The sequence below is a fragment of the Theobroma umbraticum genome, unplaced genomic scaffold (assembly GCF_002168275.2).
Source record: "Theobroma umbraticum cultivar Fairchild unplaced genomic scaffold, ASM216827v3 scaffold_147.0, whole genome shotgun sequence".
Lineage (NCBI taxonomy): Eukaryota > Viridiplantae > Streptophyta > Magnoliopsida > Malvales > Malvaceae > Theobroma > Theobroma umbraticum.
The window spans coordinates 7,759,533-7,772,141 of NW_018397259.1; the positions used below are offsets into that span (position 1 = coordinate 7,759,533).

The following is a 12,609-nucleotide window of genomic DNA, read 5'->3' on the forward strand; positions in this document are numbered from 1 at the left end:
TTCTTGCTTTGTATTTTCTCAATAAAAACATTTTTCTCCAAGTTTCACCCCTTGATATTTTTTAGATAGTTAATGCCTTCATTTCCTTGTTGTTTCCTTTTGTTTTGCGTATCTTCTTGCTCTGCTAAGCCATGTTGATGGAAAGTGGTTGGAAGGTTCCCTCTTAGTTAGAAAAAGAAATAGAGCACTTCATACTTAAAAGCAATGGAAACAGACAGATACCTAGTAACTAAATTTGGGTTTCAGAGAATGATTGCTTTAAAAGTATATTATTTTAAGTAGGATTGCCAACTCCATGTTGCTTTAATTAGCTTGCCAAGAAGAAATTTGCCCCCTCTTGTACTGGAGTCCTAACTGACCGTATAGACAGCATGACATAGCCTGCCAAAGGACTAGTTGTGTCCCCAAATGTAAATGCCATAAACCCCCTTCCAACCCTATTGGAAAATTCATTTTTTAATCTCGAAAATGGACCAAAAAAGGACCCATAGTTTGTCACTGTTAAGTAGTCAGAAGCTAGAGCACGACTGTATTGATCATCAGCTAGCTCTTGAGTGATAGGATTTATGAGGTTGTAAATAGTTTCACTAAGATCCTTGTATATGAGTTTGTCCCCACAAAAAAAATTGTCCTCACAAAATGCTTCTATTGACTGAAGCATAGGAGATTCATTTGTGTCTCTATGTTTGTTTGTTTTTTTCCCTTGTCCAGCAGAGATTAGCAGGCTTTTTACAACTCCCAGAGTTGAGTGGCCCAAAGTGCTTGAAAATGCAATTAGTGACCCAATCTTTCTTTTCTTTCTTCTGTTTTTTTTTTTGGCAGAAGAAAGGTTTGTGTGATTAGTAGCCTTTGTCTCTATGGTCATTGCAGAATTTTTTATGAACCAGCAATCAATGTTGTCACATTTAGCTTGTGCCAATTGTAAGAACAATTTTTCTTTATGTTTGAAATTTTTTATCTTTACTGCATTGTCAGTTTGCCCTGTTGTGAGAACATTAATGGTCAAAGTTTTGATCTATCAATCAACCTGTCACTGAAATATCCCATATGTTGTTGTTTGGAATTTGAAGCCACCTATCATGATCTTTAACTTAAATGGTAAAAGATGACCATGTATAACTTCAAAGGCATACTATTGTCTGTGAAACAACCTTTTTTTTTTCTTTTAAGGGAAAGCTTTTTATGCAAGAAGATAACAAGGAGTTGTTTATCCATCTTACATGGGAGAGAAATTACTACGTATAAACATTATTGCATAACATGAAGATCATAACAACTCGTATTTCATGCGATGTATTAGATTTTGTTAATTTATTGATTAAATAATTCATTCTTTTTAAAAATGTACACCAATAATAAATTTCTATAATCACTTTTTCATATTTTAATATGATTTATTATGTCAGTCATGTTACAAAAAACAAGAGAGTATTTATGAAATAAATATAAGAAACAGTTTATCAGACGAGCTAGGTGGCAAGAAATCCTTTGTATTAGTTTCTATGAGATCGACACATGTTCTATGATTGTTCCCTTACTCTCCCAATTTCTTTGGCACATAAACCGTTCCTCTTTTACTTTTACCACAATTATCAACCATCCAAGTTCCAACATTGTTTCAATGGAAATTCTCAGAGAAATCTCCAAATTTGTTTACCATTTGTCAGTGTTTTCTCCCCAGGAAAGATCAGTTGCCATATTGATCACACATGATGGAACATTTCAATTTCTATACAACTTTTCTCCATCACCCTTTACTCCAACTCTTATGTGCAGTATTATTCGTTTCGTCAAGCATCCCAGTCTCCTTGTCTGAGATCAAGAACACTTGGGTTTTCAATGATTACCGATCCATGATCTTATTTGAGAGCTTCGGATTTGGCAAAAATGGCCATGTAGAAATCTCAGTAAGGAATGTTACATGGACATCGAGGCATCAAAGCACCCAACCAAACCCTTCCTCCATGGGATTTTTCATTGCTAGCATCCATTCATTGCGAAGCATTTGGAATGAATCAGAGTCCAGTGAGGGCTTTTGTGTATTATCAAGCAGGTATGGCAAAGTCATATTCAAGTTCGAAAACCTTACTGCTGATTCGTCTTATAGCGGTTCTATAGAAATCAATGCCCCTGATAAATATAGTTTGGTATTCGGAAACTGTCAGCCAGAATTCAGAGTGTCAATGCATGTTCATACTGAAATGTATAACCTGAAAGAAGGTGAAAAGGATTTCCTGCCTGCAGGACAAACCCCATTGCCAAAACTCTTTTTCTTCTTCTTTTTGATATACGCAGCATTTCTTCTTATTTGGGTTTTTGCCTGCATCAATCAGAAGCCTAGAGTTGAGAAGATTCATTTAATAATGGCTGCATTGCTTCTATTCAAGTGCCTTAAAATGATTTGTGCCTCTGAGGACAAAATGTATGTCAGGAAAACAGGCACTCCCCATGGATGGGATGTGGCATTTTACATTTTCGGATTCTTCAAAGGAATCATGTTATTCACTGTGATAATCCTGATAGGAACAGGCTGGTCATTCCTGAAACCTTACCTTCAGGAACGTGAAAAACAGGTTTTGATGACAGTAATCCCTCTACAGGTTCTTGAAAACATAACTTATGTGGTTATCAGTGAAACCGGGCCTGCAACGAGGGATTGGATGACTTGGAACCAACTCTTCTTGTTGATTGATATTGCCTGTTGCTGTGTAGTTTTTTTTCCAATCATTTGGTCAATAAAAAGCTTGAGGGAAGCATCCAAGACAGATGGAAAAGCGTCTAAAAACCTGGAAAAGTTAACACTTTTCAAGCAGTTTTACATTGTTGTGATGGGATATTTGTACTTCACAAGAATCATGGTTTCAGCAGTCGGGGCATTCCTGAATTACAGATTGGAGTGGATGATGACTGTTTTGGAAGAGGGTGCAAGCTTGGCTTTCTATGTGTTTGTTTTCTATAATTTTCAGCCAATGGAAAAGAACCCATACTTAGTGATTAATGATGAGGAAGAGAACGCAGCAGCTCAAGTGTTGGAAGAAAGACGACTCAGCTTCTTTTCACCCTTGAGAATCCTAAGTTCAGCATGGGTTTGTAATGTTATGTACAATTTTTCTTTATATATGATTCATTATTGCTCTTTTGAAATTTAAAAATAAGTTTATTATATAGTTTGACCAAAAATTTGAGTTTTCATATATTTTAAAAGTGTTATCATAAGAAAATAAGTTATATAGTTTTAATATTACGTTACATAAAATTAGAAATCACAAGTAATGATTTAATTAATGATAATTATAATAAAAAATTAATTATATAAATTTATTTAATTCAAAATAAAAATAAATATATTTAATAAAATGATTTAGACAATAACCTATAAAAGGAAATTAAGAAATGAATTATCCAAACCAATGGGGACTCAGCTTATCCCCTTCCTTAAACTTGCAGCTCCACCTTTCACTTCACTCCCTCTTCTCAACCTTAACAAATCCTTAAACACCACCACGTCCACGAACACCAACATCGTACGCTGCAATTCCACTGGCTTCCGCCAGACAGGTGGACGGTTCAGATTCGATTTCAGAACTCCGACGACGTTAATGATGAGTTCGAGTTCAGCAGTACCCGGAAGCAGAGGATCTGGTGGTCTGATTTCAATGATTACGATGATTACGATGATGTCTGGGACCTTGATGAGGATGATGAGTTCTGGGTTTTTAAGGTAGCTAAAAGTTATATGTAAAATGGAGTTCTTTTATATATATATATTTAGTGATTGTAACTTTGTTGGGTCATTGAGAAAATTGATTGAATTTTAGTTGAGGATTGAAATTAGTAGTAAACGTAAATAAAGGGGTAGTTTTTATGATTGGGTTAATTCTTTTGGTGTTGAGAAATGATGTGAATTTGGGGGTGGGGGAGGGGCAGAAGAGCTAAGGTGTTAAACATCTGAGTGAGAGATAAAAATGAAGGTTTAGCCTTGAAAAGTTGCTTGTAGTAGTAATGAGGAAAGCAGCTATCATGAAGGAGGAAAGGGTATCCTCCTTTAAACTCTTTTTCTCTCTGTTTCTCATTTTATTGATTTTCTGTTGGACATATTGAGTTTCTGCAACTTTTGATTCAAGAATAATTGAAAGTTGTTTCACAATTGGGCTGCAAAGAAAGGGGATATGGGGATATTCTAGCAGAGTGCAATCTTTCTCTGGCTGTAACAAATACATATAGAAAAAGATTGCTATATGTAAAGTTGATAGGAAGGAACAAGCTTACTGGCTGAAGTCTTTCTTAGCATCATCAGCATTATCATATTAGGGTCATCTAATGAGTAGCAGTAAATTTTAAATGCCTCAACTAAGATAAAGATGTATTCGAATTTGCTACTATAATTTCCATCTTTCTTTGCAAATGTGTAAATTCTTTTTTCGGGGAAAAAGGTAAGATTCTTGTTGTTTATACATTTTTGGTAGGACATCATGGCTTATCTGGCTATATGAATGATTTATCTTTCAGTTCCTTTTCTAATAGCTGACATATTTGGAGTAGTTGAAATCTTAAAATTAGTTGTAATATGTATATTCTTTAATTCATCATAAACTAGCAGGCTTCATATGTTTACATAGCACAACTTCTTCATGATCCTTATAATGTTGACTTCATGCTTCTTGATGATGGCAGTTACTTACCTTAAAGATGTTACATGCAGGTATTTAGAGCTTTTGGTTGGATGCTACCGGCCATTGCCATATCATTGCTGCTGGGATCAGGCCCGAATGCTTTTATCATGGCATTAGCAGTTCCACTAGGGCAGTCAGCGCTTTCCCTTGTGTTTGAGAAGGTTTCAAGAAGTACGAGTAAGAGATGGAAATCCACATCCAGCCCCAAGACCAAGAAGAAACATTCTACAAGGGCTCCTAATAACGTGAGAACAAACAAGGGAAAACAAGAAGCAAATAGGAATGGTGGAGAGAAGGCAAGTTATAGCTCCTGGCTGAATATGGATGGTGATTTACATGATAAGGGTGCCAAGAGAGGCCCCAGATTTGGTGGATGGGATCAACTGGATGATCAAGTTGAGACCCAAAAGAGGGCGCCGAGTCAAAAGGGAAATGGACTACCAAAGAAACAAAAGAAGGGTAAATTTAGTAGGATAGGGAGAGTCAGAGATACACCCTTGCTGCTGAGGTTGTTGATTGCGGTTTTTCCATTCTTGGGCTCTTTCACTAGGTTCCTATTTTGATTTTCTTCCTACTAGAAATTACACGGTCCAGTTCGATGGGAAAAAGAAACATGAACTTTTCATGTCTATGCTGCTGCTGCTTAGACACCATCAAGTGCTGATTTGATGCTGCAGGTAACTTTGGAAAGCAAAGGAAGATAAGTTAGTAATGTCTTCCAATAACATTTTCATGCACATATCTTGCTTCGTATCCTTTTATGGGCCATGTCCAAGCTTGTTCTCCATCTCCTAGCTAGAAGATGAAACCTTATAACCATATATCGGCAGTATAATACACTTTCATTTGTCTTCCTCCCCTCCCTTCGTTTTGGTGAGAAGAGTGGGGGACCCTGGGCGGGGATAGGAGGTCTTCAAATGGAATCATTGGCTTCAATAGCCATTGACCCATTGCTGCCTGAATGTACCAGAGCAGGAGCATCTACTATATGAGTGGGCTCCTTCCAAATTTTCATAAGAAAGTGCATCTTCTTCTTCTAAACAAAGACCTCTCTCCAGTCCATTTGTCTTTGGGCTCAGAATCCATATAAACGATGCTAAAATCAGGTTGAGCAAACAACAAGGCAAAAGCACTACGTTCTTGGGCTTCTTTACATCTATGGGTTCTGTCCTAGCTTATGATTCATGAATCATGATTATATGTATGGGTTGGAGAAAGTAGAAAGAGGTAATGGGAATGAAGTCCAAAGTCCAACCAAAAGCCCACAAATAGAAACTTGAATTTAACGTACTTAATCTTTTTCCCTCAAAAATAGGTTTGTATTTGTTTCAAAGGCATAACAATAAGGGAGGTGTAAGTAAATCAAATTAACATTAATACTCTAATTTAGTTGCTTGCAAGATTAATAGGGCTTTCTAATTCTTAAATGCAAAAAACAAAACAGAAAAGAGAAAGAAAATGTTATATTTTTTGTCTGTCATTTTATTTTTGAATAGATATAGAAAAATAATTATTTTCAATATCGAAGTTTTATTACTATATACATTAAAATACGATGTTGGACAATAAATATCTTCAAAAGTTAATTGTACAAAAAGAAAAAGAAGAGATAATAATAAAACTAACCCAAAAATTTAGAGCCTAAATAAAAAGTAAATAAGTGTGTAAATAAAGAATAAAAGAAACGTAGTACTAAAGAACAAGAAGAAAGAAACATTTTTCAGGACTTAGGCAGCAGAGTTCAGCGAATATATAAATATATAAATAGCTTCCCTCCCTTTTCACAATCTCTCCTCCCTCCTCATTACCAACAAAAGCAACTGCCAACGCACTCTCACGCTCTCTCTCTCTCTCTTTCTGTCTTTGATGCGCTTACTCTTTCCTTCCTCTCCAAACCCAATCAAAACCCTCTTCCAACTCGCCCGATCCCACCACCGAGTCTACTCATCGGCACCTCCGCCACCTCGGAGATCGTCAAATCCAATGGCGATCCCTTCAAAGTCCGCAGTAGCCGCCGGTTTCCCCAGCGAGGAAGGTCCAGCAAGAAAGTTCTGGTTGGAGTTTCGAAGAGAGTCCTTGCTCTCTCTTTACTCTCCTTTTGCTCTGTGTTTAGCTTCTGGGACTCTCAAGATCGACACTTTTCGTCATTATATTGCCCAAGATGTTCACTTTCTCAAAGCCTTTGCTCAAGCGTGAGTCCTTTTTCTTTTTTCTTGTTTCTTTTGGTCTTTTTCATGGAATTTTCAATCTGGGTTTTGGTTTCTTTCTAATATTTCTTTCTATTTGTTCATTTCTTTTGGAGAAATAGAATCTTGGAGTTTCTTTATTATTATTCTAGTTGCTAAAGGAGTATACTTTAGGAGTGGAGGGTTGTTTAGCTGCATTTTACTTTTTTGTTTGATTTATTTGCTTATTTGGTATTACTGGATAGTTTCGTTGAGGGTGTGGAGAAGAGGAAAGGGAAGTGAAATCTCAATCTTGGATTTTGCCCACGGAGGCTGATATTTCCTTTCAATAGTTAATTGCTTGAGTATCTTTAGGTTGCATACACAGTTTAGTTTGAAGAAAATGAAAATGGATCTTTGAATTATGAAGATCTTTTATTTTTTATTTTATAAAAAAAGAAACATCTAAAATATTTATGAATTGATTAATTTGCTATATTGATACGAATTAACATGCTTTTGAAATGATTAGAATTCTGATTTTGACTTTTTATTCGTATCTTTCTGAAGGTTAATGTAGTAAAGGTTTGATAAAGTTGCCCATTGAGGATCTGTTTAGTTGTATTTCATTCAAGATTAAATGAAAATTGAAGATTTTGCATATAGTTTTCAATTCATTGGTAATGTAGAATTGTTGCATTTGTCTGCATTCTTGCTGATATTCTTGTTAAGGGATAGCATCATGAATTTTTCACCATTTTGTTGGGTTGTGAAAAGTGAGCATTTGGGATTGTAGACAGGGATCTTCTTTTCTGTGCAACGCTGCTGATGTTTGAGCATTGAATTTCTGTTTTAGGATTGATATGGCTATTTTTCAACCCCTTCTAGTTATTGGTTGCTGAGAAAGTGTAGGAAAAGAAGATGAATGAAATTTAATTTCTAAGCGCCATGTGGTTGCTTAAGTAATTATTCAGATGTTTCTTTTCTTTTCTTTTTGTCAGCTTTCTCAGTAACCAATTGGAGGGTTATATTGTTATTATTTGGGGAAAATGTAATAACGTTACTTGAGGTGAGTTTCAGTTTCCAGAATTTAAATTGACATGTAGTGGTAGATTAAAAAGGCATATCTATTTTCCTTAGCTAGTTTTAATTTGAATTGGCTTGTGCTGTTTATATGTAGGTCCTTAATGGTTTCATGTTTCTTTGAATCTGGATTTCAGTTATGAATTGGCGGAAGACTGTGCAGATGATGATGATGCAAAGCTAGCAATCTCGAAGTTAAGGAAGAGTGTCTTGGGTGAGCTAAAAATGCATGATTCTTTTGTAAAGGTATGATAAAAGGATTCTTCTTTTCTGTTGCTTAGTACATGCTCAATTGTTAGAAAAGCTAGATCAAAAAATAAAATTGAATTTGGCTTTGGTATTGCTATTGCTTGTAGATTTATAAATACTGTATAGCCAAATAGTTAAAGCAGGATTTATTAGGAAATATTGGTGTCTAAAAGATGTTAGCTTGGGTCAACCGGCATATGATATCATCTAAAATAGAGATTTAGTCGAGACATTTTTACCAAGCAGTTTTGGTCATGTCAGGCACTCACCTCAATTTTCTTATTCAATTCATTAATGACATGAAAAGCCCATTGCTTTGATTTCAGTTTCATTTACTGATGATATAGAAGGCTAGCAATGAAATATTTGGGCCTTTAGGTAGGTAGCAAGTTGCAATTGCAGCAGGTTGGACATTGATATGATTAGGCCGATAAATCATCACTCTTGTAAAGAGATTTGAGGAAATAATCAGACTTGTTTGAATAGTTACTATCTGCCTTGTTATCCCTTTTACAATACTCTGAAGCCATATACTCTCTAAAATAGTTACTTAATAATTCATATTGTATCAGTTTCTCCTTAGTTCTTGTCTTGTAAGGGTATCCTCATGGTTTGAATGCTGGAGTTCTGCAGGAGTGGAGTTCCGACATTGTTAAAGAAAGCACTGTAAATTCTGCGACTGTAAAGTACACAGAATTCTTGCTGGCAACAGCTTCTGGGAAGGTTGAAGGCCTAAAAGCTGCAGGAAAACTTGCCACTCCATTTGAGAAAACCAAAATTGCAGCTTACACTCTAGGGGCCATGACACCTTGCATGGCGCTGTATGCCTTTCTGGGTAAGGAGTTTAAGGCACTTCTAGGACCCAGTGAGCGAGATCACCCATACAAAAAGTGGATTGAGAATTATTCTTCTGAAGGTTTTCAGGTATAGCATTGATTGCATTAATTGTTTCCAGTGGTCAGCTTGATTTTACTATACTTATTACGGTCTTGGAGGAAAACATCATTAAATAAAAAAGCCTTTTAACTCCCGTGGCTGAACTGTTGCATTCTTTGAATATAGGCATCAGCTCTGCAAACTGAAGACTTGCTGGATAAACTTAGTGTCTCATTGACAGGCGAGGAACTAGACATCATTGAGAAGCTTTATCAACAAGCCATGAAACTTGAAATAGAGTTCTTCTATGCTCAACCGCTTACTCAGCCCACTGTTGCTCCTCTGACTAGGGAGCATGACCCTGCACAAGATCGTCTTATGATATTTTCTGATTTTGATCTCACTTGCACAGTTGTTGATTCATCTGCCATTTTGGCGGAGATAGCAATACTAAGAGCCCCAAAATCTGATCAGAACCAACCGGAAAGTCAAACTCCTAGGATGTCATCTGCTGAGTTGAGGAGCACATGGAGTCTAATTTCTGGTCAATACACAGAAGAGTATGAACAATGCATAGAAAGCATTTTACCCTCTGAGAAAGGTACAGCAATACGCGAGAATGACACTTTAAAGTTTTAACATTAGATGCCTAATCTTCGAAAAGATGTCATTAACATTTCAGCTAGTTCCTTTGACATTGTTTTTTACTTCCTGTGGTTTTACAGTGGAGTTCAACTATGAAAGACTGCATAAAGCTCTTGAGAAACTCTCAGAATTTGAGAAAAAGGCAAATTCTAGGGTGATTGAGTCCGGCGTACTTAAGGGCCTAAATCTTGAAGACATTAAACGAGCTGGTGAACTTCTGATTCTTCAAAGTGGTTGCATTGATTTCTTTCAGAAAATCGTGAAGAATAAAAATCTTAATGCCAATATCCATGTGCTTTCTTATTGTTGGTGTGCTGATCTCATCAGGGCTGCATTTTCTTCAGGTATGGTCTTCCCCTCCTAGCATTACATAATAAGTATGTGAATAGCTTTCCTTCCATCATCTCCTACTTCTAACTTATCAGTTGTTTTGAGTGCTGTGTGATTTAATGATTTTATGCCTGTGGAGAAACTGAATGTCTGAATACATCCCCATTCCTCAACCTCCCCAACACTCTTCTTTTTTTTTTTTATTTTTTCTGCAACCTTTACTGTAGCTTTTCTCTATGTACAATTACTGACTGCTAAAACTGATAGAAAGTCTATTACTAAGTGAAACGATTTTGTTTACTTATTCATTTTAAGCAGGGGGTGTAGATGATCTAAACATACATGCAAATGAGTTCAGTTTTGAAGAATCAGTATCCACGGGTGAAATTGTTAGGAAGGTGGAGTCTCCTATTGACAAGATTCAAGCTTTCAATGATATCTTACAAGACTCTGGCAATGACAGAAAGAACTTGACTGTGTACATTGGAGATTCAGTAGGTGATTTGCTTTGTCTACTGAAAGCAGATGTAGGTATTGTGATTGGGGGGTCTAGTACAAGCCTAAGGAGAGTGGCGAGACGGTATGGTATTTCTTTTGTCCCATTGTACCCTGCCTTGGTTAAAAACAGAAGGAATATGCTGAAGGAAGCCCTTGTATTTGGAAGGGGCAATCAGGAATTCTTTACACTGCCTCTAGTTGGGATGACATTCATGCCTTCGTTTTGGGGTGGTAGAATCTTGTATTTTTTTCTTTTTCCCTTTTTTTGGGTTGGCACCCATCAGCCATCATCGTCTTCTGTTAGTTTAGGACAGATGAAGGAACCGTTTATACAGAGAATTTTACAATGGGGGCAGTGGTGGCAGCAATCCCCAAAAAAACTTTTTGTTAGTATCGGGCAACTGCCCCCACTGAATTCCTAAAAGAACTTTTTTTGACAATATCATGTAACTACCACAAGTTTTAAGTAAAGTTTTCATTTTGCCCCCACTCCATTTCCATTACCATCTCACTGTAAATTTCCAAGCATTTGGCATATGTGAATATGTGACTAATCCAAGATTTAGGACTTGGGATCCAATGATAAGAGGTTTAGGACTTGATGCAATAATGAAAACCTGATTCTGTGGATCAGATAAGACTTTGTAATGTTTAGATCAAAATGGTACTTTGCAACCATAGATTGGGCTTGACAAAATCATGGGTCTATTAGAAAGTTCTTGCTGGGGGTTTTGGTTTTAATTAAAGTGTAACATCAATGTTCAAAACTCTAAAGATGATAACATCTCATTGAAATCCCTTTCCTAATTTTGGGTCATCATAGTTTAGCTCACATTGTACTTGCACTTCAACTGCATTCCCGTAATGAAAGCAATAAACACATCAAAGTTAGGATGTTGACCATCACTCTCTTTCTGTCATTTTGTGTTTTTTAACTGATCCCACGTAAAAGGCATTTTCATGAAATATTATTTTTCTAATTAATGGGTTTTGTTAACTTTATATATCATTGCTTAGCTGTGCCAAATGGGGAAAAAATAATTAAAAAAAATGTAAAAAGTTAGGTGTCAAGAAAAATCTTGTTTGGTGGATACCATGATCTGGTGGGCACCAATGTCTACTTGTAAGAGAATCATGATTTTTAATTAATAAGAGAGTTAATTGAGTGGGATTAACTATTATCACTAATCCTTTTGATGTGATTACTATGGATTTTTCAATCATTATTTGCACTAACCTTCCTTTTTTATGGAGTTTGGTTTTAACAAGCTTGGTTACTTGTCCCTCAATGATTGGTTCACATTACAAATTTTTTTAATATTTTTAATTATTGACAAAATATAATATATATATATATATATAATACATGTACATGAAAAATTAGAAATTGAAAACTGAGAAGCACAAAAGCATGAATTTATGTAGAATTAAGAATTCTTTAAGATTGCTTAATCTAAATTGTTTATACATGGTATTTGTTAACATAATTATAATAAGTATACAAGTTATAAATTAATAATATTATAATTGTATCGTAATCTAACAAAAAAAAACTATTAAGAAAAAGAAATCTTATACTGAAATTGTTTTTCTTAAATGAAAATAATCTAATGATGCGGATCAAGCAATTGAAGGTTAATTTTCTTGAAAAAAATATGGGTTGGGATATCGTGGATGACCCCAAGCAACTAATGGGCAGTGAAGACTAAAGGCTTAATAGTTGGATAAGCACTTGGAATCGGACCAAAATAACAAAAAGTTCCCCAATTAAATAGTTAATCCAATCGGCTTAATTGACTTTTAAACTTGGATTTGAGACTATCCTATATGAACCATTAGACCTTCTCCACTGTCTATTCTAATGAAGAATTTTTAATGATGGATCATTACCATTTTTGTACCTCAAAATATTTTTTTCTTTTTTTTTTGAATTTGTTAAAGGACAAAGTGTTTTCCCATAAAAAAAAATTTGGGGTTTATCTGATAACTGTCCTTTAATTACTATAATACATGAGACCCACCATCTTCTTTTTTCCTTCCTCTTGCTTTTCTCTTCCCTTTTATTATTTTTGGTTTGATGATTGACTCAA

The 12,609-nt window shown here is 35.5% G+C and overlaps 2 protein-coding genes and 1 pseudogene across 2 annotated transcripts; all 3 read left to right on the plus strand.

Annotated features, from left to right (window-relative positions):
- The first annotated feature begins 1,668 nt into the window (after positions 1-1,668).
- Positions 1,669-3,149, plus strand: LOC110414914 (protein CANDIDATE G PROTEIN-COUPLED RECEPTOR 7 pseudogene; annotated as a pseudogene).
- Positions 3,150-3,401: 252 nt separating this feature from the next.
- Positions 3,402-5,428, plus strand: LOC110415436 (uncharacterized). Its single transcript, XM_021427099.2, is given in 3 exon segments — positions 3,402-3,576; positions 3,579-3,721; positions 4,703-5,428. Coding segments are annotated over 3 exon segments (843 nt in total). The 5' UTR covers positions 3,402-3,410; the 3' UTR covers positions 5,237-5,428.
- Positions 5,429-6,320: 892 nt separating this feature from the next.
- Positions 6,321-10,887, plus strand: LOC110415111 (bifunctional TH2 protein, mitochondrial-like). The gene is given in 7 exon segments (XM_021426611.2): positions 6,321-6,865; positions 8,059-8,167; positions 8,804-9,094; positions 9,233-9,647; positions 9,772-10,035; positions 10,340-10,639; positions 10,642-10,887. Coding segments are annotated over 7 exon segments (1,818 nt in total). The 5' UTR covers positions 6,321-6,539; the 3' UTR covers positions 10,755-10,887.
- The last annotated feature ends 1,722 nt before the right edge of the window (positions 10,888-12,609 follow it).